At 39.8% G+C, this 27064-nt stretch overlaps 1 protein-coding gene across 2 annotated transcripts; it reads right to left on the bottom strand.

Annotated features, from left to right (window-relative positions):
- Nucleotides 1-27064, bottom strand: TMEM170B (transmembrane protein 170B). Of its 2 annotated transcripts, XM_030552403.1 has the most exons (3): nucleotides 26504-27064; nucleotides 11131-11301; nucleotides 1-4296 (listed from the first exon to the last, which is right to left on the bottom strand). In XM_030552403.1, exons 1-3 carry the CDS (start codon nucleotides 26598-26600, stop codon nucleotides 4166-4168), a joined length of 399 nt encoding a protein of 132 aa, XP_030408263.1. In that variant the 5' UTR covers nucleotides 26601-27064; the 3' UTR covers nucleotides 1-4165. The 2 variants fall into 2 exon arrangements, 1 of the variants encoding a protein (XP_030408263.1); XR_003999042.1 differs by lacking the exon at nucleotides 11131-11301 and having other exon boundaries at nucleotides 4213-4296; nucleotides 26504-26586.

Below are 27064 nucleotides of genomic sequence, written 5' to 3'. Positions count from 1 at the left end.
TAAACCTATAAAGCTAATATATTAATGATGCAATAGTAAGTTTTAATGTATTAAAAGTATATTAAAATATGCTTAGTGAATGAAATGTCAAAATACACATGCAAGTGAAAAAGAACAGTTTACAAACAAGGACAGATTTTCTAAACAGGTATGATAACAGAAAAAGCTATTTACTAGATGGTACTATATATAACAAAAAATACACAAATGTAATTCAAACAAAAATCAACTGATCATACTAAAACAAAAAAAAATAGCAACGTGCAAAACTAACAAAGAATCACTATTTCCCTTAGATTAAAACAATCACAATTCAATGAACATTAGAAATATATTTATACTGCTATGTAACATTACAGATAAAGACATGAGTATAAATCACTCTTTGGTCCCTGTGTTTGTACATTAAAACTGGTTTAACTACTGTCATCTGTTGCTGTAAACAACTGAGTATGCCCAAAATTACATTGCTAACTATGGTACATAGAGATCAGTTCAACAAACATAAGAAGATCATCACCAAAAATTTAAAAGATTTCAAATATTTTCTTCATATAATACATCTGTTCTAGCTATCCGAAAACAGAATAATTCTTCCTTTTTTTTTAAAATAGTGATGCATAGCTAATAATCAAATATAGCTGGTATTTAAATCTTGAAAAACCAACAGAGCTTCTATCTTAAAGTTACAAAAAAGTGGTTGAAGTTTCTTCAGATTAATCATCATATTCAGTCATTTTTTTCCAAAGACCAGAATTGTGTAGATATGTTGCACTTCTACACTACAGTGAAAATAGTGAACAACATCATCAAGGGTATTCATTTAGTGTCATTCATATAAAAGATGCCTTTGTCTTGAAATACTGCACAGTACTATACAATAAAATAACACTGTCCCAAGAAATTTACTCAGAGGTTGGGTGAATTACTAGCGTGCGTAAATTCTAGAATACATTTTTCACAAGATGGATTATAAAAAGACAATTACCAATTATACATGTATACGTTTCATTTTGACTACAGCCATTTTTGATAATAAGGGCCAAAGAGTGCAACAGCCATCCAACTCCCAAAAGCAGTCATTGGAATAAAACTTCAGAGCTGAAACCGATCTATTTCTTTCAAGTAGCCTTATGCCTTTAAGACATTTTCCCCGCTGGTAACTGCTTGTTCATTCAAATATTGTATTTTAATATGGAAAGGTAGTAAGTTAATACTGTACTTTGTGACAAGCTATTCATCCTCATGTCCCCCCTACACAGGAAAGCAGTTAACAAGAATTCTCTCTCAGAGCAGATAGTTTTGTCCTGTTGACGTCTGGTGAGCCACTTCAACATTATATTGAATGGTCTGACTGCCTACTGTTGCTAAGCATTAATACCATATAGACATATAGTACATATAGACAACTGAGCAACTCAGACCATATTTTAGAGAGTGACAATTCTGTATGCAACGTATTTATTTTTTAAACTTAATACATGCTTGAGCTAAAGATCATTCAACAGCTGGTCCTAATATTGCAGAGGTTTCCTTCATATGAAAAATACTGACCTATATCATAAGGAGTCACACATTATCAAACACTTCACTAGCATCTCAATTGAGGTGAGAAGCACAGTTCACCACCAGTGAAATCTGAATTTTCATTCAAACTTCTGAGCTTAGTAATGGCTTCTTTTGTAGTCACTAGCTTAATACAGTGAGACTGAAGATGTTAAATTGTCATCAGACGACAATGTTATGAATAGAACAGCAAGTTAGTTAGATGTGCAAAAAAAATCTGAAGTCTAAGATGCAGCTTTCTAGTGAAAGCTAAAAAGTTTTGAAATTATTCAAGTTACTGAAGTCTATGCTTTAAGAAAGGAATTTTTAGATCCAGATAAAATTTGGTTCCAGATTTTGTCATGTAATAAGAATTCATTACTCCTCCCAATACTTCTGTTGATTAAACCACTGCATCAGATAACCAAATCTGTTAGTAAAAAAACCCATGAGAACAAGCAGTAAGAGGACAGTAACATTATTTAAATTCCTTCTTCCAAAATCTCTCTCTTCAAGGCACATTAAATTAAAAGGAATATAACTTATTTTATTAATACTAAGGGTTTTTTTAAGTCAGTGACTTGACTACCTGCAATCAAGAATTTTTTCATACATTAAGTTAATGAGAAAAATGTAAATCATTATCTACAGATATGGAGAAGTAATTTAATGTTGTCCTGGAAAATAATCTCTATCTACTAAACTGCATCATCTTTTTATGACAAAGTATCAGGTGGGAAGAAAAAAATTAACTGAAAAATAAATTAGTATTTGACATGTGTGTTTGTTAAAAAAGCAGATTCAAAGCCAAATTACTTAAACCTATATTTTGACTTGTATTCTCTCCTATGTTTGGAAAGTCCATGTAGCTCTGCATATTTTCCACAAACAAAAATAAGTGTTTTTAAAGAACAAAGTTATTAATATCAGCAGCCTACCAATTATGAATAATAATTGATAAACCAATGTATATGGATGAAATAATGGTAAAATCAGATTTTAATTTACTGTATTTTGAAATAGTGAGCAACGTAATTTTTAAGTAACCATTGTGACAGTGTCCTTTTGATAGTGGTGCAAGTACTATTGTTTCAGCAGGCCTGGAATAATCTTGGACATCATGACAGCAACACCTTTGGTGCATAAGCTGTCCCTCTCTATGCACACATTTATTCAACTGTTGTAAAGTACTCCATTGAAGCAGGACATGAATGATTCCCTCTTTCCTCACACAGACCTTCTTGGCTCTTCTGAATTCTGCACTCCTATAATATTTTAAAATTTCTATTCACTTTGAAACATTTTGTATGTGCCTTTTACATGCACTTCACCATTTTTCCTTTTGAAGTAGAAAGAACATAAGTGTACTGAAAGCTAAAATATCTGAAAACTCCACATATCTAATTATCCCAAGGATACAACGTGTTCAGAAATGAGGAAGTACATGCATTACACTATTGTTCGAGTTTTGATACTGATGGACTGGATCTTAACTTTAAACTTACCATTTTTGTTCAGCAGAATACCAGCACAATCATGTACCACACACAAAAATATTTCTCAAAATCCTTTTCAATTTTCTTTGCTGTTTCTTTACTTTTTTTTTTTATTCTCTTTCAGAGCCTAGATCAGGCCATGTTTTAAACATTAGATGTTTCAGAATTAAAGACTGGTTCTGGTTTTTAAATATCATTAGAAAGAAGATTTAATTGCAACAAGTAACTTCTCTGACATCACACTGGAAAACTTTTTTCCTTGAAGATAAACAGCAAGCACTTTTTTCAGAAGGGTTAATGAATACCTACATTTCAAACAAAATAATTTATGAATAACTGAATAATTTAAATGTCATTTCTCAATACACATAATAGATCGTACCTAGTTTGCCTTACTCTCAGTCTGCTTGATGATTTTGGGACTGATAAAATACCAAGTATGTAGAAATAAAATCATCAAATCTCTTTTCTATAGGTGGTGAACCTCACAGAATTTCTTCACTTAAGATCTCCTACATATAGTGCTAACCATATTAATTTTATGAAGAGAGCTGCTGCAGTCCTATATCCCAGTAATACTCATGTACAGTTCAAAAACCAAGTAGTTACTTCATATGCTGAATGGGGTAACACTCAGCACCGAGTAGGATTCAGTTAAACAAATGCAAGTACCTTACTAGTTCACCCGAATTAATGTGGAATATATTCACAGCACTTATCTTCAAATGTTCACACTATCAAAAGTTAAAAAATTAAACTTCAATTTTGGCACATGTACCGATTCTTCAGAAATGTCCCTGTATTTCAACGTTGTTAAGAACAATGATCTCATCATCAAGCGTTAACCTGATTGGCAGCTCTTCAAGGTGCTCTATCTCACAGTTTCACATACATTAATTGCACCGTCCCTGTGACTGAGGCACATAAGGTGCAGAGCAGTAGTACAACAGTATGGACACTAGAGGGCAGTCCTTTCCCTTTTGACTGAACTAGATTTGAAGTAAAGGTTCCATTTGCTTCCTGTTGCACTAATCCATGTCCTCCAGCCATTGAAGCCACTTTCAGGGAGCTTCTCTGCAGACAAAAGGGTTTCCTTATATCAACTGACTTTTTTCATAGAAGTCTCAAAGTGTAGCAAGAATCCTTGAAAATGAGATAATCAATGTCAGTACTGTCTGTCCAACTCCAAATACCAGTGCTTCCAAAGGAGCCATATTCTTCCCTGCTACTCTGTAAATTCCAGCTACTGCTGCACCTAGAATCACAAGAAAAAACATGTGAAACTGTATTACACGAAGAAAAGGTCAAAGTGGAGGTTTAAGATGATTAATATCAGGTCTCAAAGTATTCTATTACCAAACCTGTTATCAAACTATTACTACAGAATTATTAACACCAATTTGCTTTAATTCTCTCACTGTTATGATCGGCATTAAGTATAGTTTCCCAGCTGAACTGCATTTTTTAAAAACCTAGGAAATTACATATACACAAATGTTCCTAACTTTCAAACAAATATACTTATACATTTTATGTATTTATTTTTGTAATGTTATGTTTTGCAGTTTCCACAGACATTTTCACAGTATTTATCTCTGTTTCTCTGTTCTTTACTAATGTAAAGAAACCTTGCAAAATTGCCAAGAAAATTTAGCAGCTGATACATTCTACTTGCATCCCCTTACAACAAAGCTTATAATGAACAAAATAATAATATTCACTCCATCAAAAACATTTGAATTCTGCAAAGCAAATGTACAGTAAAATATTTATATCACCCAACAATGTTCTACATTTCAACTGGGCTCCCCATAAACTATTTTCTAGTAAGACTAAACTCAGTTTCATTACAGCAAGTTAGTATCATTCTGACTTACCAGTGTTAAAATCTTTAAGAGTTGTATTAGAGGTATATAAAAAAGCATACTAGTAAACATTGCAATATCACCCTGCAGAATATATGAAAAAAATGTAAATTTAATGTTCCATGCAGTGAGGAAAGAGAGTTTCTCTTGCACTGCTGTGTGTGGGCTTTCATCAAAAGTCTGTTTAGTGCCAAGAGGCCAGGATGGGTTCTGGGTAAACTAAAAAATAGAATACTGTACTGGAAATTAAGAAAACTTCTGATAGTAACTCCTTCCCAACAGCTTCCTCATGCTAAATATCATATTACACACACAGTATGTGATGTTTCACAAATCAAGATCAAAGAATAAAATCATGCTGTCTTATTCACAAGTGATGTAATGTGAGTAAAAGTGACATTATTAGCAGTGAACAATGGTTGGGAATAACATCCACTGCTATACCAGTGATGAAGCTATCATGTCCTGCTTACCGTACCTTTGCAGTCTATCAGCAGAAGAATATAAGAGCCTACAATAGTTTTGTTAAGAGCAAATAATTTTTTTTTATCTGATATCCCAAGTGCTAGTGTGATTTGGATCACAGTAATCCATTTTCATTGCACTTTATTTTCCATGCCTATAGAAAACATATGGAGGGCATCACATATTTCAGCATGAGAAGAAGTTTCTTAGAGGAATAAAAGGTTGCTGGAATGGTACACATTTAGTATGGAAAATTTACATGCACTTTATTACAGTTAAGTACTTAAAGATCACAAAGAAAAGATAAACAACCTATTCAGGCTCCAGAATGTAGGGAGAGCACATGGACACTATTTGACGTTAATGAAGATAGGTTTAGTTTAAACATGAAAAGAGCACTTTGTAGTCTCAATGTATGATGGGATGGTCTGCCAAAGTAAACAGAAGCAAGGAATATTAACTTTAAGGAAAAACATTACTTTGAACTAATTCTCAGCAAGCTCATCAGGCTCAACGGATCTAATTATGTATCTAATTTGGTGCCTTCCAAAACCAGAAAATCTTGTTTTCATACCAACCATAATTCATGCCGTTATTCCAGATGACAAAGTGCTATGGCCAAAACAATACACTCCATAGGTATTGCTGGAGTTGGTTAAGTAAAAAGGGACTTTTTTAATTCTCAGAAAAACTATTCTGTGCTGCCATCTACAGTTTCTCACCAGAAATACCACGCTAATATTATTTCAACCACCTGGCACAAACTCTTTCCTAAATATTTCTTGCCTATTCACTGTCAAAATCAAACAGATTCTTTAGACAGAGCCCTTTTTCCTGCATTGGAGAAAATTTATTTTGGTGAATGCAGCCCAAACTGAAATCCAGCTGCTTGGTTTTAACAAACAGCATTCCTAAAAAATGGACTCAAATTCTAGTCTCTTAATAGTTGCAACAGAGATTGAAGAGCTCTGGAAAGGCTTGCAATATTTAGGTGAAAAAAGGTCATTGCTGTAAAGCTCTCAAACTTTAGTAGTTTGAGAGACTTTTAATCTATTCTTGTCACATTGCAAATTAGGGTGTGTCAAGCAATTTGCATTTTATAAACATAGCACAATTGGAATGGAGCCAAAAAACACACTGGTTGAAGTTTGCCAACCTAATAAATAGAAAAGTGGCAGCAAATAAGTAGGGGAGAAAAGAGAAAACAACATCTGAGGAAAATATGTATCCAAAATTCCTGCATCTAGAACACTGTGGCAAGAAGAAAACAGATATGTATAACATTGTCCAATGCTGTTTAATCAATATTTTAAAGCTTCCATTAGACAACTTGCAAGCTTTGTCAACATTTAAGTGTAGTGCATTTAACAAAATGTTCCTTCTCCTGGCACAGAGATTCCGGACTTCCAGCCAAATAGTGGGACAGAATTTCCCATTTGTCAAATTACAATTTCTTTATTTAAATAAGCTACTCTGCATTTCCCAAAAACAAACAGATGCAGGAGATGTGAAATGTAAAATGGAGACTCAGGTTGGTCTTGTCACCTGGAAATACTGACTTTTAAATTTAACCTACCTGAAATACAATACTAAACAGGAAAAGGATGGAATACCTCAATTCACATCACAATTTGAAATGCAGTAAACTATTAAGAAGGAAAAAAAAATCATTTCATGGCCATAGCTGATCTTAACAAGTTTACTACAGCCTGCTGTGCTGGTTAAGCAGTGTTCTCTGCCACTTGCCAAAACATACAATACCTGCTAATAAAATTATTTTGCTCCTCTCGTACCTTGATTAGCAGCTAGTGATGCAGAATTCTAAGCCACCCCTTGGAAATGAAGCACTGAAAGATTGAGGAGTCCAGCACGTTCAGAAAATAGGGATTATGCATTTTTACACAAAACCAAATTTTGCCTACTTGTTACAATTTTTTTCCACAAGACAGAGCTGCCAGACAATCAACTGAGTTGCTCCTCCTTTTATACATAAAGGAAGTGAATCAGTTCCAATAATAAAACAGAATGTCTAAGTTCCAACCCCAGTACCACATCTCTCCAGCTTCAACTATTGCAGTATGTTAAAAAAACACCTTAGGTAAGTATGAAGCACAGTAAGGGCTAGCTAGAACATTCTTTTTTTTTAAAAAAAGGCAATTCTGGATTGCGATGTAAACTGCAATGAAAATACCCTTTAAGGCATGGGAATCTAAAGGCTTGCAATAATTATGGTAACTAGTAACTTCCTGAATGGGGTGGCAGACCTCTATCAGGAATCACTGCCAGTGTATGGACAGAGCGTGTACAGTTTGTGAGACTTTATTCTTTTGCTTTTACTGGACAGCAAAGTTAGACAGAGGGTCATTCTGAAACATCCCATTCTTGCCTGGGACAGGGAGTATGTTGAAGAAAGAGAATGTTTTAAAAGTAGGGCTGACAAACGATTAAAAAATTAATTGCTATTAATCCCAAATTTAATTGCACTGTTAAACGGTAATAGAATACCAATTTAAATTTCTTATAAATATTTAGGATGTTTTTCTACATTTTAAAATACATTGATTTCAATTACAATGCAGAATACTAAGTGTAGACTGCTCACTTTAATATTATTTGTATTACAGCTATCTGCACTGTAAAAAAGATAAACAACAGATAATGCCACATAAAAGTCGAAGCATGATGGAGCAAATATTTCGCATATCTGGCACATAAATTCCTTGCAATGCCAGCTGCAAAAGTGCCATGTGAATGCCTTTTATCACTTTCAGGTGACATTGTAAATAAGAAGTGGGCAGCATTATCTGCTGTAAATGTAAACAGATTTTAGCAATTGGCTAAACAAGTAGGACTTGGTAGACTTGTTTTACACTGTTTTGTTTTTGAGTGCAGTTCTGTAAAAACAATAATTCTACATTCGTAAATTGCACTTTCACAATAAAGAGTTTGCACTACAGTACTTGAATGAGGTAAACTGAAAAATACAGTTTCTTTTATCTTTTTTACAGTGCAAATATTTGTAGTTAAAAATATGAAGTGAGCATTGTACACTTTGTATTCTGTTGTAATTTAAATCAATATTTGAACATGTAGAAAAACATCCTAAATATTTATAAGCAATTTACAGTGCTATTATTAACAGTGCAATTAAAACGGGATTGTGATAAAAATGCTGAGTTAATTTGTTTTGAGTTAATCGCCTGAGTTAACTGCGATTAATTGACTGTCCTATTTAAAAGGCTTGTACTTTTACAGTTGTTTGAATATTAACTGTCAAGAACAAAATAGTGTTCCTGATGCTGTAACAGAGCACCAGGGAATGTGATAAAGCCAGAAACATCACTCATGTTCTCTTGTTACCTGATTTCCTGACCAATCCTTGGAGGGAGTGAAATGGGAAAAAAGGAATAGAGATGACATTTTGCCTATAGCTGAGGTAGGGAGTCAATGGCCTTGGTTTTGTGGTCCCTACACCTTAACAAGAGCCCTGATTTCAGTTTATCCAGTTTGCAAAGAGATCTAGATCCTAGCTCATCCCACTGAGATTACTACTGCAGTCTATCATGGTTCTGTTCAACCAATTCACTTTCAGGGTATGGCTACACTTGAAATTTCAAAGCGCTGCCGTGGCAGCGCTTTGAAGTTTGAGTGTGGTCGGAGCGCCAGCGCTGGGAGAGAGCTCTCCCAGCGCTGCAGGTAAACCACATCCCTTATGGGTATAGCTTGCAGGGCTGGGAGTCGCGCTCCCAGCGCTGCAGCACTGATTACACTGAGGCTTTACAGCGCTGTATCTTGCAGAGCTCAGGGGGGTGTTTTTTCACACCCCTGAGCGCGAAAGTTGCAGTGCTGTAAAGTGCCAGTGTAGCCAAGCCCTCAGTGTTAGAAAATTCCTTATATGGGCATTGTTTTAAGGAATGAAACAAGTTTCTGCCCCTTTGTTTTTCTGGGCTTTACTCCAATTCTTAGGCCTTGGCTACACTGGCACTTTACAGCGCTGCAACTTTCGCGCTCAGGGGTGTGAAAAAACACCCCCCTGAGCGCTGCAAGATACAACGCTGTAAAGCCTTAGTGTAATCAGTGCCGCAGCGCTGCAAGTTACACCCGTAGAGGATGTGGTTTACGTGCAGCGCTGGGAGAGCTCTCTCCCAGCGCTGGCGCTCCGACCACACTCACATTTCAAAGTGCTGCCGTGGCAGCGCTCCTGCAGCACTGCCACAGCAGCGCTTTGAAATTTCAAGTGTAGCCATACCCTTAGGTTTTGTCTGCATGGTAAGTCATACCAGTATAACTAAATCAGTTTAGAAACAGATTTAGTCAATTTGGTGCAACCTCCTTGTTTAGACTCTTATTTTGCTTAAAGAGTAGCTTTTTGTTTTAGCTTAAGTTGGTAAGTAATTGACTTATGCTAAATGAATAATGCAGTCAAACCAAAATAGGAGGTTCACATAAAGGGGTTGCACCAATTTAACTAAATCATTTCTGAACTGCTTTAGTTATAGCCATCCAATTCTCACATAGACAAGGCCTTAGTTCCTCATTTGGGTCCAATGATTGAGTGATGAGTGAGTGGAGAGGTTTTTTCTTTAGAAGAGAGGATTTCCCACGTTGTCAGAAAAATGCTTGTCTGTTTAGTCTGCTTCTGATTGCTCAGAGGTCTAACTCCTTCAGGGCAATTACTTCCTGTCAGAGCATAAATTGGTTCAAAGCAGGCATCCAAGACATTGAGGTTACTGATGGCCCAACAACCAGGGGAGTAGAAAGTAGGACAAGACCAGCAGAACCACTGTGGAAAGCCAAATGCAGAGCAAACCATTGTGAGACTAAGGGCTGGTCTACACTATAGGGGGAAATCGATCTTAGATACGCAACTTCAGCTATGTGAATAATGTAGCTAAAGTCAAATATCTAAGATCGGATTACTCACCCGTCCTCACCGCAGGGGATCGATGTCCGCAGCTCCCCCTGTCGATTCCGCAACTCCGCTGGGGTTGGTGGAGTTCCGGAATCGATGTAAGCGTGCTCGGGGATCGATATATCGCATCTAGATGAGACGCGATATATCGATCCCCGAGCAATCGATTTTAACCCGCCGATACGGCGGGTAGTCTAGACATAGCCTGAGGCTTTGTCTACACTACACAGCTTTTAGTGACACGGCCCTGAGCCTAAAAGTCTGGCAGTGTAAATGCTGTTTGTCAGCACTTTTGCTGACAAAATACTTCCACTCCCTATGAGTGGAGTTCGCGTTGTCGACAGGAGAGCACTCCTGCCAATGAGCTGTTTACACTGCTACTTGCTGGGACAAAACTTTTATCTTTCGGAGGGAAAGGGGGGCTTTTTTAAGCACCTGTGAATGACAAAAGTTCTGTCGTTCAATTGGCAGTGTAGACAAAGCCTAAGAATACATGATTTCCTCACAATAACTAGAAATACTCACCACAGAACCCCAGGAGACTGGAGAGCTGTCACTTCCAGCCTCAGTAAAGAAGACTGGAATGACACCCTTCCCAGAAAAGAGGTCTCCCCATGGTTTCCAAATATGAGGACACAGAGATTTGAGGAATCTTCTGCTCCTCTGACAGTTCTGTACTGCCTTTATCTTCGCACAGTAGAAGGAGCAACCAAGTTGACTTTCTCATAGGAAAAACTACAAGATTACGGTAACAAATTTGTATGAACAGTTACCAGAATAGCTAACAAATAATGCTCTTTTGAAAATAAGATATAAAACTATATGTAAAAAACAAAAATAGACTTACTGGTTATCATTGCTCCAGATACAGAACCCAGAAATCCAATGCTGACCACAATGACAGAGATTAGTCTCCCCTGCCTATGCCTCTGCAGCATCACAAACATTAACACTCCCACAGCACCATGGACAAAGAGAGAGGAGAAGAGAGCCCATAGGAAAACCCAGTACCACATCTCTGAAAAGAAAGCAGTCAAATAAAAGTTAATATTCTGATGTGTTAATTATAAAGCAAGATGCTTAGAAATACTGTATTTTTTAAGAAAAACACTGATATCTTCTGAAGACAGAAATCAATCTGAAGATAGTAGTATGTGCTCAAGACACTATACCTATTTGGCCAACCATCTTAAAGAAACAACCCCAAGTATATCCAAAAATTGCAAATAAAATTTGGGTCCACCTTCATCAAGAATGTATCTCTGAAGCAACCTGTTTCTTTTGAGCTGTTTTTAAAATCAAATTTCATTGTACTTTCACACTAATATACAGTGTCTACTGTAGAACTATTCAACTGTCACATGCAAACAAGCTTATTAAAAATATTTAACAAGGAAGCTTAAAAAGGTTCAAAGTGATTTAAAGGGAGAAAATAAGATGAAGGCTAGCACTCTAGCTACCCATAAACTTAAATGGAGAGTTCTGACGAACAAATTAATCCCAAAGGAGCTGAATTTTAACTACAGTAGAACCTTGGAACCCCGGGAATGGAGGTTGGCTGGTACTCTGAAATGTTCCGTAGCTCTGAAGAAAAGATTATTGACTTCAGCCAGGGCGAGGAGGGAAGTTGGGTCTGCAACCACAAAGGGGCGGGGGGTGGTGTCAGGGCTCTGGACGGGCAGGGCAGGTTCTGTTCTGGGGGAGAAGCAGGGCTCAGCCTTTTAGACCTGTGGGGGAGCGGGTGCTGGGGCTCAGGGCTCCCTACAGTTCTGCTCTCGGCTTCAGCGGGAGCTGGGGGTGCCAGGGCTCGGGACTTTAGTTACAGGGGTAGCACTGGGGCTGAAACTGGCGCCCCCTCATAGCTAAAGCCCTGAGCCATGGTGCCCCCTATGGCGCTGAAGCCCCAAGCCCCAACACCCTCCGTGAGGCTGAACTGGGATCGGAGCCATGGAGCTAAGCCCTGAGCCCCGGTGCTCCCAAGAGTCAGAAGCCCCTCCCACCCGGACTCCTCACACATACACCCCACCCACGGCTGAAGCCCTGAGGCAGTACAGTATTTGCTTTTTTGTTTTGGTCTGCGCTACTGCCCGATTGAGAACTTCTAGTTCTACAGGGTGTCCGGTTGACCGGTAAGTCCATAACTCTGGTGTTCATATCTCTGAGGTTCTATTGTACCTAAGTAGAAAAACCTAATGTTTACAAAGGGCCAAGTTAAAACGATTTTTATATTTCTAGTTGCTTATTTACAATTAGTCAACAATGTCAGTCTAGTAATTCTACCACTTCTTCAAAATATGCCTGCATTATGTTGTCACAGCTAGGCAACCAATAAAACTGAAGTTCTTAATGATGTAATATGTGTGCTTGAATACAAACAGGTCTCCCTCTTAAATGTCAGATAAATGTTATTACTACTTTGAAAATAAAAGAGCAGTAAGGATCATTGAAAGTACATGGGAATGAAAGAACTACTAACAAATCAGAAAGACTACTTAAGAATGCTCGCGTTCACTCCAGTGCTACATGCCTCAAACCCACAACTCTCCTCCTAACTCTTTATGGGTGCTTATCCATCCCTTATTTGCATGCCAAAATCTCTAGCTTTCCCCTCAACTTCTAAAATGTAGTTATGCATTAAAAACAAAGAGTGAAAAGTTAGGGGTAGCATAAAGTATTTTTTAAAAGACTGTCAAAAGATTGCCAAAGAACTAGATAACACTTATTGTAGTTGTGAAAAAAAAATTAAAATTGAATTGATTGTTTTAATCATGAAAATGAATTTTATATTAATTAATTTCAATAAAAGTCTGAAGTGAATGTTTAAAGTATAAGACAGAACAGTACATATGGCAAGAATCAGAAAACCTTCCAAAGTATGGATCCAGTGTCCCATGAAATACACAGGCCTTGCTTATGACCCGCTGTAAAACGTGCTGTGTCTTTAACTGAATCCATTCAAGGTTGCCTTTTTAAAGCCTTCTTTACATTATAAAATCTACCCATTGCTGATGGTGTGTCCAGCTGAATCAGTGCTGAACACAGTTTAACTGCAAGCATAGCCAAAAACGTTAAGTCTACAGCTCTGTTTCAGAAAATGATTAAATCAATCCCCATTTCTATGACACGTTAAAAGTGCTGATGCAGTCTTGGCTTGATACTACTACATTAGTTTACATTCAAAAAGTTATTGTCATAGTCATAAGGGCTGCCAACTTTTCTTTATTCCAATTCCATAGTCAAAGAACTACAAAAGAAACAGGATTGGACAGTGAGAAGATTTATAATTAAGAGCCTAAGCACTAGATAATCAAGAAACATTCCCAGGTTTTTCCCTTGAGTTTTCAGTGTGAAGAGACAAGCTATTTGAATGGTATCCGCACTGCAATCTCAGCCAGGATTGTGTACCATCATGATAGTGTATTAATATAATACTGATATCAATGACACCACAGAATAAGGTGTAAGAGTCGATAGCATCACTGTTTTGGAAGAAGAAACTGCTCTGCTCTAGGTATGCATGCACCCCACGTGCTCAGGTTTGGATTCTTTTGGCCAACAGTGTCTGCTGAGTATGGACATGCACTCCATGTGTCCTCATACCTCCCATCCAAGAGCATACAGATCCAGGCAATCCCAACCACCTCTCAGTTCCTTTTCCAATACAGGCTCCATGGGTTAAAGGACTCTGTAGTAGCAGGGAAGAAGAGCTGGTCATAAAATATATACGGACAACATCTTGAAGAACCACAGTTACCATAAGGTCTGAGTGTGGAGATGGTCAAGGTGAATTCCCTCATACTAGACTGGAAATGTCTGTCAACTGTGCATTGGATGGCAATAGTGGAAATAAGGGTAAACTCTACATACTTCTGGAAGATCTGTCCACCAATTTAATCCAATTTAAACATGATGGGACTTGGGGATTAGTGGGATCTGCACTCTCATGTCTAGATGTTTGTTGGGTGGATATATAGACATCAGCCACTCTTGCAAGCATTGAAGGTTAAGTTTGGCACACACAGTTATGAAACTGTGAGAGGCCACGTGCCTTAGGTCTAGGAGACTGAGGCAAACTACTGATGTCCAAGGTTGGGCTTGTAACTGATTGACCAGACTTACTATGCAGTTGAATCTCAGCTGAGGCAGATAAGTCATTGCTGTGGTGTAGTCCAGTAATGCTTCTATAAACTCTATTGTTTGGGTAGGAATTAAAACCAATTTCTCCTTCTTGACTGACTCAGAGGGAAGCAAAACGTTGGAGTATCCGATAATGGACAAAGTCACATGCTAAGGAGATCTCTCCCAAAAGAACCAGGCTGTCTAGGTAATGAAAACCTTGGTTAGCTTTTCTTCTCAGATATGCTGCCACTACCACCAGGCACTTGATAAATGACCTTAGGGCAAGACCTGAATACCAGTTCTGTGAATCCACAGAGGGAATTACAGAGAACACTGTGATCATTCTTAAGATGAACATGTGGATGAAGATGTTCAGCTGTTGCAATTGAGTGTCAAACCCCTTTCTTCTTAGGTATTCAAAAGTAATGTTAATAAAACCTGTTTCCCCTGTAGTCTTGAGGTACTTCAACTGCTCCAAGACTTAGGGCAAGTCTACACTACAAAATGAAGTTGACTTAAGTTATGTGGCTGTACAGCCACCACAGTAATTAAATTGATTTGTCATGTCCACACTAGCTCATTCTGTCAGTGGTACGCGTCCTCACCAGGAGTGTACGTTTGCACCGATTTAACTCAAAGTGCGGGGCACTGTGGGGTACTGACAGCCGGAACAGTCAACAAAGTCTACACTAACATGATGTAGTTAGGTCAACGCAGACCTAAGTGCTATGTTGCTTGTGGAGACAGAGTTATTAAGTTGGTGTAGTGGGTGATTTACAGCAGTGGGAGCAATATTGTAGTATAGACACTTACGTTGACCTAACCATAGTGTAGATCAGCTTTAGAAATTATTCCACTTCTTGATGTAGCGTGCTCTAGTGAGAAAGGTCCCTGAATATGGATGGGGAAGGGATATGTGGGGTGAGAGAGTCTGGAATTGAATGGAGTACCCCACCTCTGCAATCTCCTGTACCCATCAGTCCATAGTCATGAGATGAAAAACTGTTCTCAAATTGAAGGGGTGGAGGAAGGGAAGAGAGAGAATTCCTTAGGGAGTTACGTGGCTCCTAACAGAGGTGTCAAATCTGCTGTTTTGAAAATGATGCTGCATAAGCAGCTGAAGAAGAGGAGGCCGATGGTCTTCTCTTCTGCAATCTGTCTCTTTTCAGATGCTTCAGACAGTCTCTGATGCAAGACGCCTGGCTGTTTGATAGACAGATTAGGCCTCTACACTTCACCCGAGTGCTGATATATACACATTTACAAAGACCTCAATTTTGTCCTAAAATGTTTCAAGGAGCATATGGCCTTGCCAGTCTTGGGACTAAACAATACAACATCACTCAAAGGGTAGGTCCTCAATTGCCTCCTGGACTTCTTTAGATATTCCAGAAGATTATAACAAAGATCTCGCTGTGGCTATCAAGGCAGCTATGTACTTTGCTGCTATGTCTTATCCAGTGCAGCTTGAAAAAATGTGTGTATCACCAGCAAACCTTCAGACACAGGAGATTAGAATTCTCCTTAACTCGCATGGGGAAGTTTATGTAAAAATGTATCAGCGCTATCCCAATGTAAGTAATAGTATTTCACTAATAAAACATGGTAATTAGCAATCCTCATTTGGAAACTGGCAGAGTAGTTTTTTAGTCCCAACAAGTCCAGCTGTTTTGGTTCCTTGACATAGGGCATGGTCTTAGGTGGTCACTGTTGTTTTGCCCGTTCATGTGCCATTATCACTACACAGTGAATCTGGCACAGGTTGAGTGTAAAATTGTTCAGACCCTCCCGACAGGAACAGATCTTTCTTCTATGGGCACTCAGGTGCAGGTGCCAGAGATGCGGTTGTCTGACATATTAAGTTGGCTATTGTGATGCTGCCAGGTCTAGTGCCAACTCCTGCCAACGTTGCAGGCATTAACTAAGAACCGACAAACTGATAGCTGGAGACCAGACCAGTTCACTTATGTGTTAGTATTGCTCAAAATAGATATTGGTCTTATAACAAAATATACTCTATCGAATGTTTGTAGGTTGCTGCATGTGTTAATCTTATTTATAATGTCTGTATTACATGCTATGAGAAAATATGAATGTTTTGCTTTGTAACTTTGCAAATGTTCACTCTAAACTTGTGAACACAGATGGGAAGAGTGTTCCCTCACCCATCCACAAGGGCAATCAAAATCAGATAGGCCATCAAGAACATCGCAATATAAAGGATTGGTGAATGGCCATATCACACCTTGGAAATGCTACATGTAAGGAAGCTCATCTTATGGACTTGGAGGCTGAATGAAACAAATAAAACAGACACAGGAAAATTTTCCATGTCTTTGCTGTTTGAACTATCCCAGGGCCAAGACTAACGGAAGCTGGAGACACCAAGGGTTACTCCCGGGTCTGCCCTGAAAGACATTTTGAATTGATAGATCACTACAACTCTGTCACTCTTAGGACTTGGATTGAAACTTATTTGTTTCAATCTAAAAGTTTGCTTGCTTTAAGCCGTAAACAACGTTTCTTTTTCTTAGGCTACATCTACACTGCATCTGAGATTGATCCACTGGCAGCTGATTTAGCAGGTCTAGTGAAGACCCACCAAATCGACAGCAGATCGCTTTCCAGTCGACCCCTGTACTCCCCTGACAAGAAGAGTAAGTTAAGTCGACAGGAGAGTTTTTCCCGTCGATTCCCTGCGGTAACTCGACCTAAGGTATATCGACTCCAGCTACATTATTCACGTAGTTGGAGTTGTGTGGCATATGTCAACTTAGACATAGCCCTAATTAATACATCTTTGAAGTCACTTTATTAGAGGATTCGCTATAGGCAGTCTCTAAAAGTGCCAAGTTTCAAAAAGTTTAATGAATAGAAGATTGTTGGGGGCAGAATGGATTTGGACAAGGAGAAGAAGTCTGGAGATAAATGTGAGAAGGGAGGGACAGGCAGTAGAAACAAAAGTGAAACTGTTTAAGCAACATATCCCAGAAGTCTTGAGGTCTTTCTGAGTGTAGTCTTCATTGATTTGAGATCTACCATATTATTCTCTTACTAGAAGGGAAAACCTATAATGGCAGCAGGCCATAAAAGAGACCCAGTTTGGGAATATTTTAATGAAGTTCCTCTACCTGTGAGTAAGTGAGGAATGTGTGCAAAATGCAAACAGTGCAACAAAGAAATGCCGGGCCTGGTTGCCCAAATGAAACAACATCATAAGAGCGTTCCTTCTCAGGAGGAATCTGCACTGAAGATGATGAAAGGAACATGTCGAGACATGCAGGATCTTCAGGTTGGTAAACTTTTTTTATTTCATAATTCTTTCTTAAGGACTGCCTGTTTTCCTTCTGGACTATTCTTGAATTCTCATGTCTGAGCAAAAAAAATATAGTTGTTACTCTATGGTACTATCATTTTAGATGCAGTTGTGATAAAAAATAAATAGCTGAAATAGGCAGATCTTGCTTCTACAATTTCACCTTTAAAGTAGTACTGAGTGTCAGTGAATGCAATGAGTAATACTAAATGAGTAGTATGGTAATAATAAATAACTGCATTGACTTATTTTGTTTAGGAGAATCCATCCTCAACATATAAGATTCTGAAGACTATCCACCTTCAAGATCAATCATTTTCTATAGTTTCAGTTTTCTCCCAATGATAGTGTTTCAGTCACATCATGTATGTCACATAGCAAAAAAAACTAATCTAAAGTTTTCAAAATAAATCACTTTAAAAATGTAGTGTCTACGTTCTAACAATGAAATCTACATCTCTCTCTGAGTTGTGAAGAATATATAAAGGTTATAACAACTAACAAGAACACCCTTGTATATAGAAAACCGCAATTAAATCAAGTCTTCCTGACTAGTGATTAAAATGAAATCCACCCTGCCCAGGGAACTGTCGGTGACTCATTGGCAGGAGTGTTACAGGATCCAGGAGTTCACATTTGTCATTGGCTTGGTGAACTCTAATGATAGAACATACCACCAGTTTGGGGTGACTGCCTTCTTTTTGACTGCCTGAGGTAGGCACTTATGGCCACGAGTCACTCCAGACAGTGTGACAGCTGGTTCAAGCATGTTCTCATTTATTGGCATCACAAGATGTCCTAGAGGAGTAATTTGCAACATGTCAAGGAATTTATGATATTTCCCCTGGAAAGCTTCCACTGGGCTCTTGTGTCTGCCATGCAACAGATCAGCTCTTGAAAAGTCTGCATCAAGTTGCAAGTTAGTGAACTCATCACATGACAAGGAAGAGATGGGAACAAAAATGTTGTGCTCCTCAGTCTATGGATCCTCTTCTTCAGAGTCTTGCTTCTGTGACCATTTAGTTGGAAAGACTACTAGTTGGGCCACCAGCAATGTTCCCCATGCTTTGATGGACAGACACACCTAATTCTTGCTGAAACTGTAGATGCTGACTTCCTGGCTGGCTGCATGACCCATGGCACCCAGTAGGGCCAATGGTACTGATATAGGTATGCCCTAGGACAGGGGTTCTCAAACTGGGGGCTGGGACCCCTCAGGGGGTTGCAAGGTTATTACATGGGGGGGGGTCGCAAGCTGTCAACCTCCATCCCAAATCCTGCTTTGCCTCCAGCATTTATAGTGCTGTTAAATATATATAAAAGTGTTTTTAATTGATAAGGGGGGGGTCACACTCAGAGGCTTGCTATGCGAAAGGAGTCATCAGTAGAAAAGTTTGATAGCCACTGCCTTAGGAAGCTAAGTGATGGGTACCGTGGGGTCATGTCCCTTTTAAGCTTCGAGGCCTAAGGTATGTGCTCTAGTCTCCCTTCTCCAAAAAACGGGGATTAAATGGCCTAGGACTTTGGCGAGTATGTTGATGACATCTCCCTGCTGCTGTCTGAGCCAGAGGAAGAGAAAGAATACATTCTTCTCCCTCTAAAGGTGAAGCTGTGTTAGCTGGAGTGCCAGGTAAGAGCTTATTCTGAACCCTAAACAGTAGCACTGATGGGCTGAGCACTGATCTGGGGCAGTGTTCAGTATTACAAGTGGAATTTTTACCATGACCTATGAGTCCAAGACTCATTTGAAATGTCACCATAGGTTTTTATCTTGGGTCACTTCTCAACCAGAGAGACAGGAACCTGTCTGCTGGGAGGTAGGCTCTTGATGATCAGGAATCAATCAGCTCCAATGAACCCTATCATCTTTTGTAGTTCACCAGGAGACCTAGTTCAGAGAACAGAGAAAAGACATATACTAACACTGTTCACGCCTCCTTTTGGGATCTGCCTCAGATCAGCCAATCATCCAAGTATGGGTAGCCTTGGATGCCGTGCCTCCTTAGATGTGCTGCCACCATAGATAGCCATTTAGTAAATACTCTGTGTTGTGAAAAATCCAAAGGGCAGCTCTTTATATTAGTAATGGTAAGGCCCCACTGTGAATCTTAGATATTTTCTGTGGACTAGATAGATAGCTATATGGAAATATACATCCTGCAAGTCAAGAGCCACAAACTAGTCTTGAGGTTGAAAAGACAGAAAGATGGGTACAAGTGCTACCATCCTGACATGGCATATGCATTTGCTGAGTCTCCTCAGATCTAGGATAGGACAAAAAACTTCTCTTCTTGAGAATGATGAAACACCTTGAGTAGATGACTTTTCCCTTCAATTCCGGTGGAACCTCTGTTATGGCTTCTAGATGAAGTAACAAGGCTACTTCTCTATGCAACAAGCTCTCATGGGAAGGGTTCTTGAAAACGGTTGGAAAAAGAGGGTGGGTAGTAGGTAAAAAATGGGCAGTGATCTCCAGTCCATACGTGAAATGTCATGGTAGATGACATGCAGAGGAATAAGGTGAGGAAACTTCCAAAGGCAGTGCTCTCTAGACTGCTTCCAAAGTGGCTGCCAATGGTACCATCAAATTGCTGACATCTTGTGGGAGGGGTGCATTGCTGAAGAAGGCTGGCATCCTCTGCTGTATCTTCCTGGCATGTTCACTTCTTGGTATGATATTCAGGATGCCTAGGAAGGTAAGATAGTGTCTACTGTCTTGAACAGGGCAGAGGGCAATATGACTTGCAGTATGATGGTGGGGTGTAAATCCACAAAGAGTAGAGGTTGAACTGAGTCCTTGAATGAGCGGACAGACAGTGCTCTGCACTCATTGAACAGTCCTAAGCCCTCAAAGGGCAAATCCTCAGTCGTGGCCTGGGCTTCTCTAAAGATGCCTGAAGCCAAGAGACTCGGTACATTGTAACCATAGTGGCCATAGACCTGGCCACAGTGTCTGAGGCATCCATTGCTGCCTGTAGGGTTGTCTTGGCCAGTAATTTGACTACCTTAACTATGTCTTTAAAGTTTCCTCTCTGCTGTCATGCTGGAGCTCTGTGACAAAGGAAGTCACCCTGTCCCGTGTTAGAAAGTCATAACTGAACAATAAGGCCTTAACAGTTAGCCACACACAACTATAAGAAAGCAGACTGTATGACTTTTTATCCCCAGAAGGTCAAAGCCTTCTGCGGTTCTTGGCCCCTGGGGACACTCTTACTCAATTCTGACTTTTCTTGTACTGCAGACAATTAAGGAGCATAGATTGGGGTGACCAAAGAAGTACTCAAATCCCATGAGAAGTACCTGTTACTTCACCTCAGTCTGTTTTGCAGTGGGCATTCTGGGCAGTTGATATCTGTCATAGGGCCTTGGCCAGGCCAAGCAGTCCCTCACTAACATGGAAGGCATCCTGCTTGGACTCAAAATTAACAAGATTTAAAACAGCTTGAAGAATATGCTGTTTTGAAAGGCTTTGAAAACAGACTCCGGGCAAAACTTTGAGCATCTAAAGTTATACATCTAAGTAACTGGTCTGATTTTCCACAGATGCCGAGTGCTCACAGCAAGTTCAGTACACAGGGAGGGATGTGAGGGAGTGGAAAACTTATTTAGCTGCCTATGGGTTAGGTATCTAAGTTCAGAAATTTTGATTTGGCTGGTTTGCCTGTAGTTGATTGGTTGGTCATATTCGTTCAAGATCAAGTATAGTAATGGAATATTAAGAAGAAACAAAGATGGTGCCAAGTGAAATCCAGTCAAGTTTTTTTTGTTTTTTGTTTAAGTAGACAGGCTGCGGGGTGGAGGTGGGAGAAAAAACAGGGAAAGGTCTATAATCACTAGAAAGAACACTTCTCTCCGAGACGTAGAATTGAAACCAGGAATCCCAAAACTCAATATTCTTCCGTTGTCAGCAAATATTTGTGAAACCCACTGGCAAAATGAATCTCATCCCTCTCTAGTGCCTGATCCACCTATTCAGCCTACTACTGCTACCCGTTTGTTAGCTCAAGTGGTCTGTGCTGGGGATGAAAAGGTCCAAAAGATCCTACTGATGACTTAAGTTGGGTTCAATACAGCTCCATGTGATTAAAAAAAAAACTCTTTAAAATTAAAACGTTACATAAAAAAAGAACTACATTGAAAAAATGCAAAGATTACAAGTTCAACACCCAAAAGTTAGGAAATACCAGGAGGTTGCTAATGAATTCCCCTTGTTCTTATGAATTGTGACAGTCTTTTATTATACAATCACATACAATTTTTTCCACAAGACCACTATCTCATTCAGTGCACAGCATAGATGGGGCTCCGGAAATAGCTTAGGGTTGGGTAATGAATGAGGCTGTCATGTGTAGAATCCCCACCTCATTTGTTGCAGAAGTCAGATGGTGTGTAATGAATAAAGCAGGGGGTTGCAGGAAGAGGAAAGCAAACTCTCATGCTTAAGGAAGCTGAAAGCCACCCTAGAGAATTAGATTCTCTCTTTGCCACTGCCACAGAGACTCCATGCAATATTAGTGAAGTCACTTAAACCAAATGTCCTCAGTTGGCCTCTAGCTGTGTTTCTTTTTCTGAGTGCCCATGAGACACCTGGGACCAGATTTGCAGAAGTGTGAGCACTCACAACTTTAACTGAAGTCAACTTGAACGGGGCTTTGAACAAATAATATGCCGTAAAAATGGCTATAACATGCTAAGTTTTCTGGAAAAAAAACCCCATGTTCTAGGTGTCTCAAACTGGGCATCCAAAATTTGTGGAGACTTGACAATTTTGGCTTTCATCTTTCTAGGCCCTCAGTAAAATTGATTTTAACACCAACTAGTCTCACAGGTGTCTTGTGTAGAGAAATTCATTAATGTTTGTGAAGCACTCAGATACTACAGCAGCTAATTAGAAAATACCCAGGATAAAATTCATAATTTTGTATTCAGTCCAGGGTTTGAATACGGTGCGGTAAATAAACCTGAGGCCATACATTAGATGAGTATAGAAGAAATATAAAAGACTACTCACTCATTGAATGAGGCAAGGCTTCTGCAGAAAAACTAGTATTTAATCATGTAATTACAGACTATCATAATACATATGCTCATGAGGGCCAAATACTGGTTGTACAGGCAAACTGAATCCTGGCATTTCGTAGAAGTGCTTCACTTTGCAATTTTAATGTAGTGGCTTTTTCTTTTTTATGTAATTGTATGATAGGTTATTGCCAGAAGAATAACGCTGTTACTCCACAATGTTGTACTAAGGCAGATAAAAATTCCTCACAAGACGACAATATAATGTCTGCAAAAGAGGAGTCTGGAACATAAACCATATTAGATTAAAAAAAAACAAAACACAAAAACAAAGAACCCACACACATTGACGGATACTAGCAAACAGGAGTCTGTTAGGCAGAAAGAGATGTGGTCATGACATGTAGCAATAAATATATCCATGCTCTGCAAGACAACATTTTTGCTCACTTAGCAGGGCTCTTCAAAGTGCCCAACTGGTTTTGAAGTGAAGGTGGTTTTCTATTTTCTGCACAATGCTAATAAACTTTAGGCCTGATTTTCAGCGATAACAAGTAACAGAGATGGGAAAAACAAAACTAACTCAGGTGCATGAAGCTTAAATCCTTGGAATATGCAACAACAGGAAAACATGCAGAAAAGGTACAGAACGGTTACATGCGGGGGTAGTGGAAACAAATGCTGCAGAGTTTCCTTGAGTAAAGAAGTAATCTTTAAACATAATACATTTTAATATAGCCTAAAAATTCAATCTAACTGTTCAGCAAACCTTCACTTTGCTATATAAACTTTACAGTTTTATACATTAGAAGGTCAATTTGTTCATCTAACTATGATAGGCCTCTTGATGACGAAAAACAGTTTGATTCCTGAAGTCAACACGTAAGGATCTTCTTGAATGCATTCCTGGGGCTACATTTCTTTGTAGATATCTTTAAAAATTTCTTCCCTACTCCAGCCAAGAAATCTCTTCTTACACATGTACATGTCAAAGGTAGAATGAAATGCTTTACACTCAGTTGAGTTAAAAAATTCTCATAAATGTAGCAGGAGAACAAATGAAGTAATAGTCAGTAAGACGACCACTCATTTGTTCATCCATCTTTCTCTCTGTATGGAGTGTCACTGTACCCAGCTCTCTGTAAAGAAATTTATTCTACTTCTGTCAAATATTTTGAGGGAAGGTTTGTTTTTTTATATATGAAGTTTATTTCTTTTATTTTACAAAAAAATCAGTTATAAGTCTCACTAACATTAGCTGTTGAGTACTATTTAAAATAAAATGAAAATATTGTTTAAGCTTATAAACACATATTCACGTAAGTCACGGTTTTTATAAAGAGCGAACACACAACTCCTCAAAACTATGCAATATTATGCTATGAACATCACTCACTGTCAGCAATAGGTGTCGGCAACAGATAAAGCAGAACGTGTTTTAATTGCAATTGTAATTAAGGATAAAGTATATTCCACACACCTTTAGACACTATCAGACTCATTACTGACACCAATTTTTAGAATATACAAGTTTTAAATTTTTACTATTCATTAAAGTGAAGAGAGCTCTAGTTCTAAAAATAAATTACACAGCCCTTCACTAAATTCCATACAAGCATAAATGATCACCCTCATTACTCACTACTCAGAAATTAGCTCAGATTCACGGAGACTAAGCGAATGGAGTGGATACAGTAAAACAGAACACAAACTTCTGGAAGACTATCAACTTTTTCCTGCATCACTTACATTTGATAATACACTCCGAGGTTTTCAGCATCCAGACTTCAAAGGTTAGAAACTACATGCTGTGATCGTGCCGTATACCTATTTAGCTTTCTTCCAAATCTCCTCCAGACTTGATGCACTTGGGGCATCAAGTGGACACTGGGCCCCACAGCAACAAACTGAGGGAAAGCACAGTTTCAAGGAGGATTGGAGGGAAAAAACACCACGATAAACAGCAACCCCTCTACAACCTTTGTACGCTGAATGATTAATACACGAATCTACTTTGTTGTATGATGCTCACGTAAGAAAAACTCCTTAGCACTAATGATGAAACTTTAAGAGGAAATCTGCCACAGAAGTTTCTATCACACTCTGGCATCCTTTTCCCTTAAAGGCAGCTAGGAATCTAGGATTTAAATGTTAATAAAATATAGTTAACTTTCCAATAGTTATGTTTGCATATATTCAGTGTATTTTTATTACTATTACCATAACATGTATTCAGGCTTCCCAGGTTTGAAAAATTTACTTTATGCCCAGTACTCCAAGTAAAAAAAACCTACTAGTCAAGTTGAAAGTCCTGTTACCCTTTCCTTCAAAGTCATGCCCCCTATGATTTAGAGAGATAAGAGAAATATATTTATTATATACTGTGTTTTATTGTCAACTTCTCAATTTGCTGCATTTAGAAATGTTAAATGTATCTTCCTTCTATTATGACTTATTTCTACTTCCTCGCTTTATTCAACTTTCTTATTTTCCTATGATAGATTATGGTGTATTGCCAAAAACAAAAAGATTTTTCAAGACTTGAATGCTTATTGTGATGATAAAACCTTAACATTTAAAAGAAAAGCACATATCTAGCAACTCAAGGAACAACTACATCAACGGATAATACAGGGTGACAGGGGAGAGGAGCAGACAATTTATTTCAAAACCAGATTACTAATACACCTCTACCCCGATATAATGCTGTCCTCAGGAGCCAAAATATCTTACCGCGTTATATTGAACTTGCTTTGATCAGCCGGAGCGCAGCCCTGCCCAGCCTACTTTACCACATTATATCCAAAATCATGTTATATCAGGTAGCGTTATATTGGAGTAGAGGTGTATTAATCTCTCAATGCCAGATAATACGTTGTACAGCAGAAATCCGGACCTCTTTTAGTTCAGCACCCCCAATCATACCTGATAGGAAGTACTTGCCCAATAAGAGCTCCACTACTACAAAACTTCTGCCTATCAACACAACCAACAATCAATTGACATGCCCTACATCCCATGCAATCCATATGACAATGTGCTCTTCAGTGTCAAAGAAAAACTAGCGGGCAGAGTCTAGTAGGATGCAGAAGTCCAGACTTTATTGAGGGAGCTCCCTCCCCACCCCACACACATGAATTCCTTGCAACAGTTTTATTAGCATAGACAGCCCAGTAGTCTTCCTGGTAGTAAAGCAAAGAAAGAGTCCCCGCAAAAAACTACATAGTACTGGGCCAGGCTCACTTTCCTCCAGATGACTCTGGCAGTCAGCAGTCTCTGCACAGGCCCTTTTCTTGAGGAGCAGAGATAAGAGGTATCTTCTCCCTAGTCTGCCAGCTATTAAGTTGTTCTCTTCCCTTTCTAACTGCCCCTTTTTCCCTGGCATCAAGCCCAGGTGCAGCGTGGAGAGGCTTAATGGGCCCACCACAACTCATCAACCTTTTCTGGCTCAGTGTGGGGTTGCCAACCTCCATCATCATGTCACCAGCCCCCCAAAGAGGAAAGAAACAAGTCACTGTCAGCCCTCACTTACCACAAGTGGAGGCAAAGATGGGAGCCCCCTGCCTTGCTCAGCTAGTGATGTGGGACCCCACCGACACTTATGGGGGCTCCGCCTTGAACAGAACCCCCGTTCTTATCCCATTTCGGAGTCACGCCCTTTGCCCTGAACCCCCCCCCCGCCCCACGGGTCTGGTTCAGGGCAAAGCAATGTGCACAGGCACCCGGCATCCCCCCGCCCCCAGGCCGGGTATGGGGGGCTCGTTACCGGTGAGGCTCCGCAGCACGGTGCCGTGCGCCCACAGACTCAGCACTTGCTGCACCGACAGGTTGATCATGGAGTTGTCTCCCGCTTCCCCCTTCATCTTCCCCGGGGGTCTCTCCGCTGCTCCTCGGCCGCCGGGGGCTGGCGGCGGCCGGGTGGCGGTGACAGGCGGGAGGCCGGGCTCCTTCCGCGCCCAGGCGGCTGCTGCTGCGGGCCGAAGGGGACGGCGGCGAGGGGGCGGCTACAGAGAGGGGGCCGGGGCGGCTGGACTCCAAGGCGGCGGCAGCCCCCCCGCGGCGGGGGAGACATCGAGCACGGAGAAGGGGCGCGGAGGGGGCCGCTGGCTCGCTGCCTCCGGCTCGACCCGGGGCCTCCTCAGGGGCAGGGGACGAGCCGGCGGGGCTCCGAACCGGAGCCGGTGGGCGAGAGGCGGGGGGGCCCCGCCTCCCTTCTCAGCCGCTTCCTCAGCATCGCCCCAGCCGCCAGCATCGCCTGAGACAGGGGCGGGGCAGGGGCCCGCGAGGCACAGCGGAGCAACCGCCTCCCCGGCTGCGAACCTCTCTG

The sequence above is a fragment of the Gopherus evgoodei genome, chromosome 2 (genome assembly GCF_007399415.2).
Source record: "Gopherus evgoodei ecotype Sinaloan lineage chromosome 2, rGopEvg1_v1.p, whole genome shotgun sequence".
NCBI lineage: Eukaryota > Metazoa > Chordata > Testudines > Testudinidae > Gopherus > Gopherus evgoodei.
Note: the sequence above shows the minus strand (reverse complement) of the source record. Positions and strands in the feature narration are given on the sequence as shown.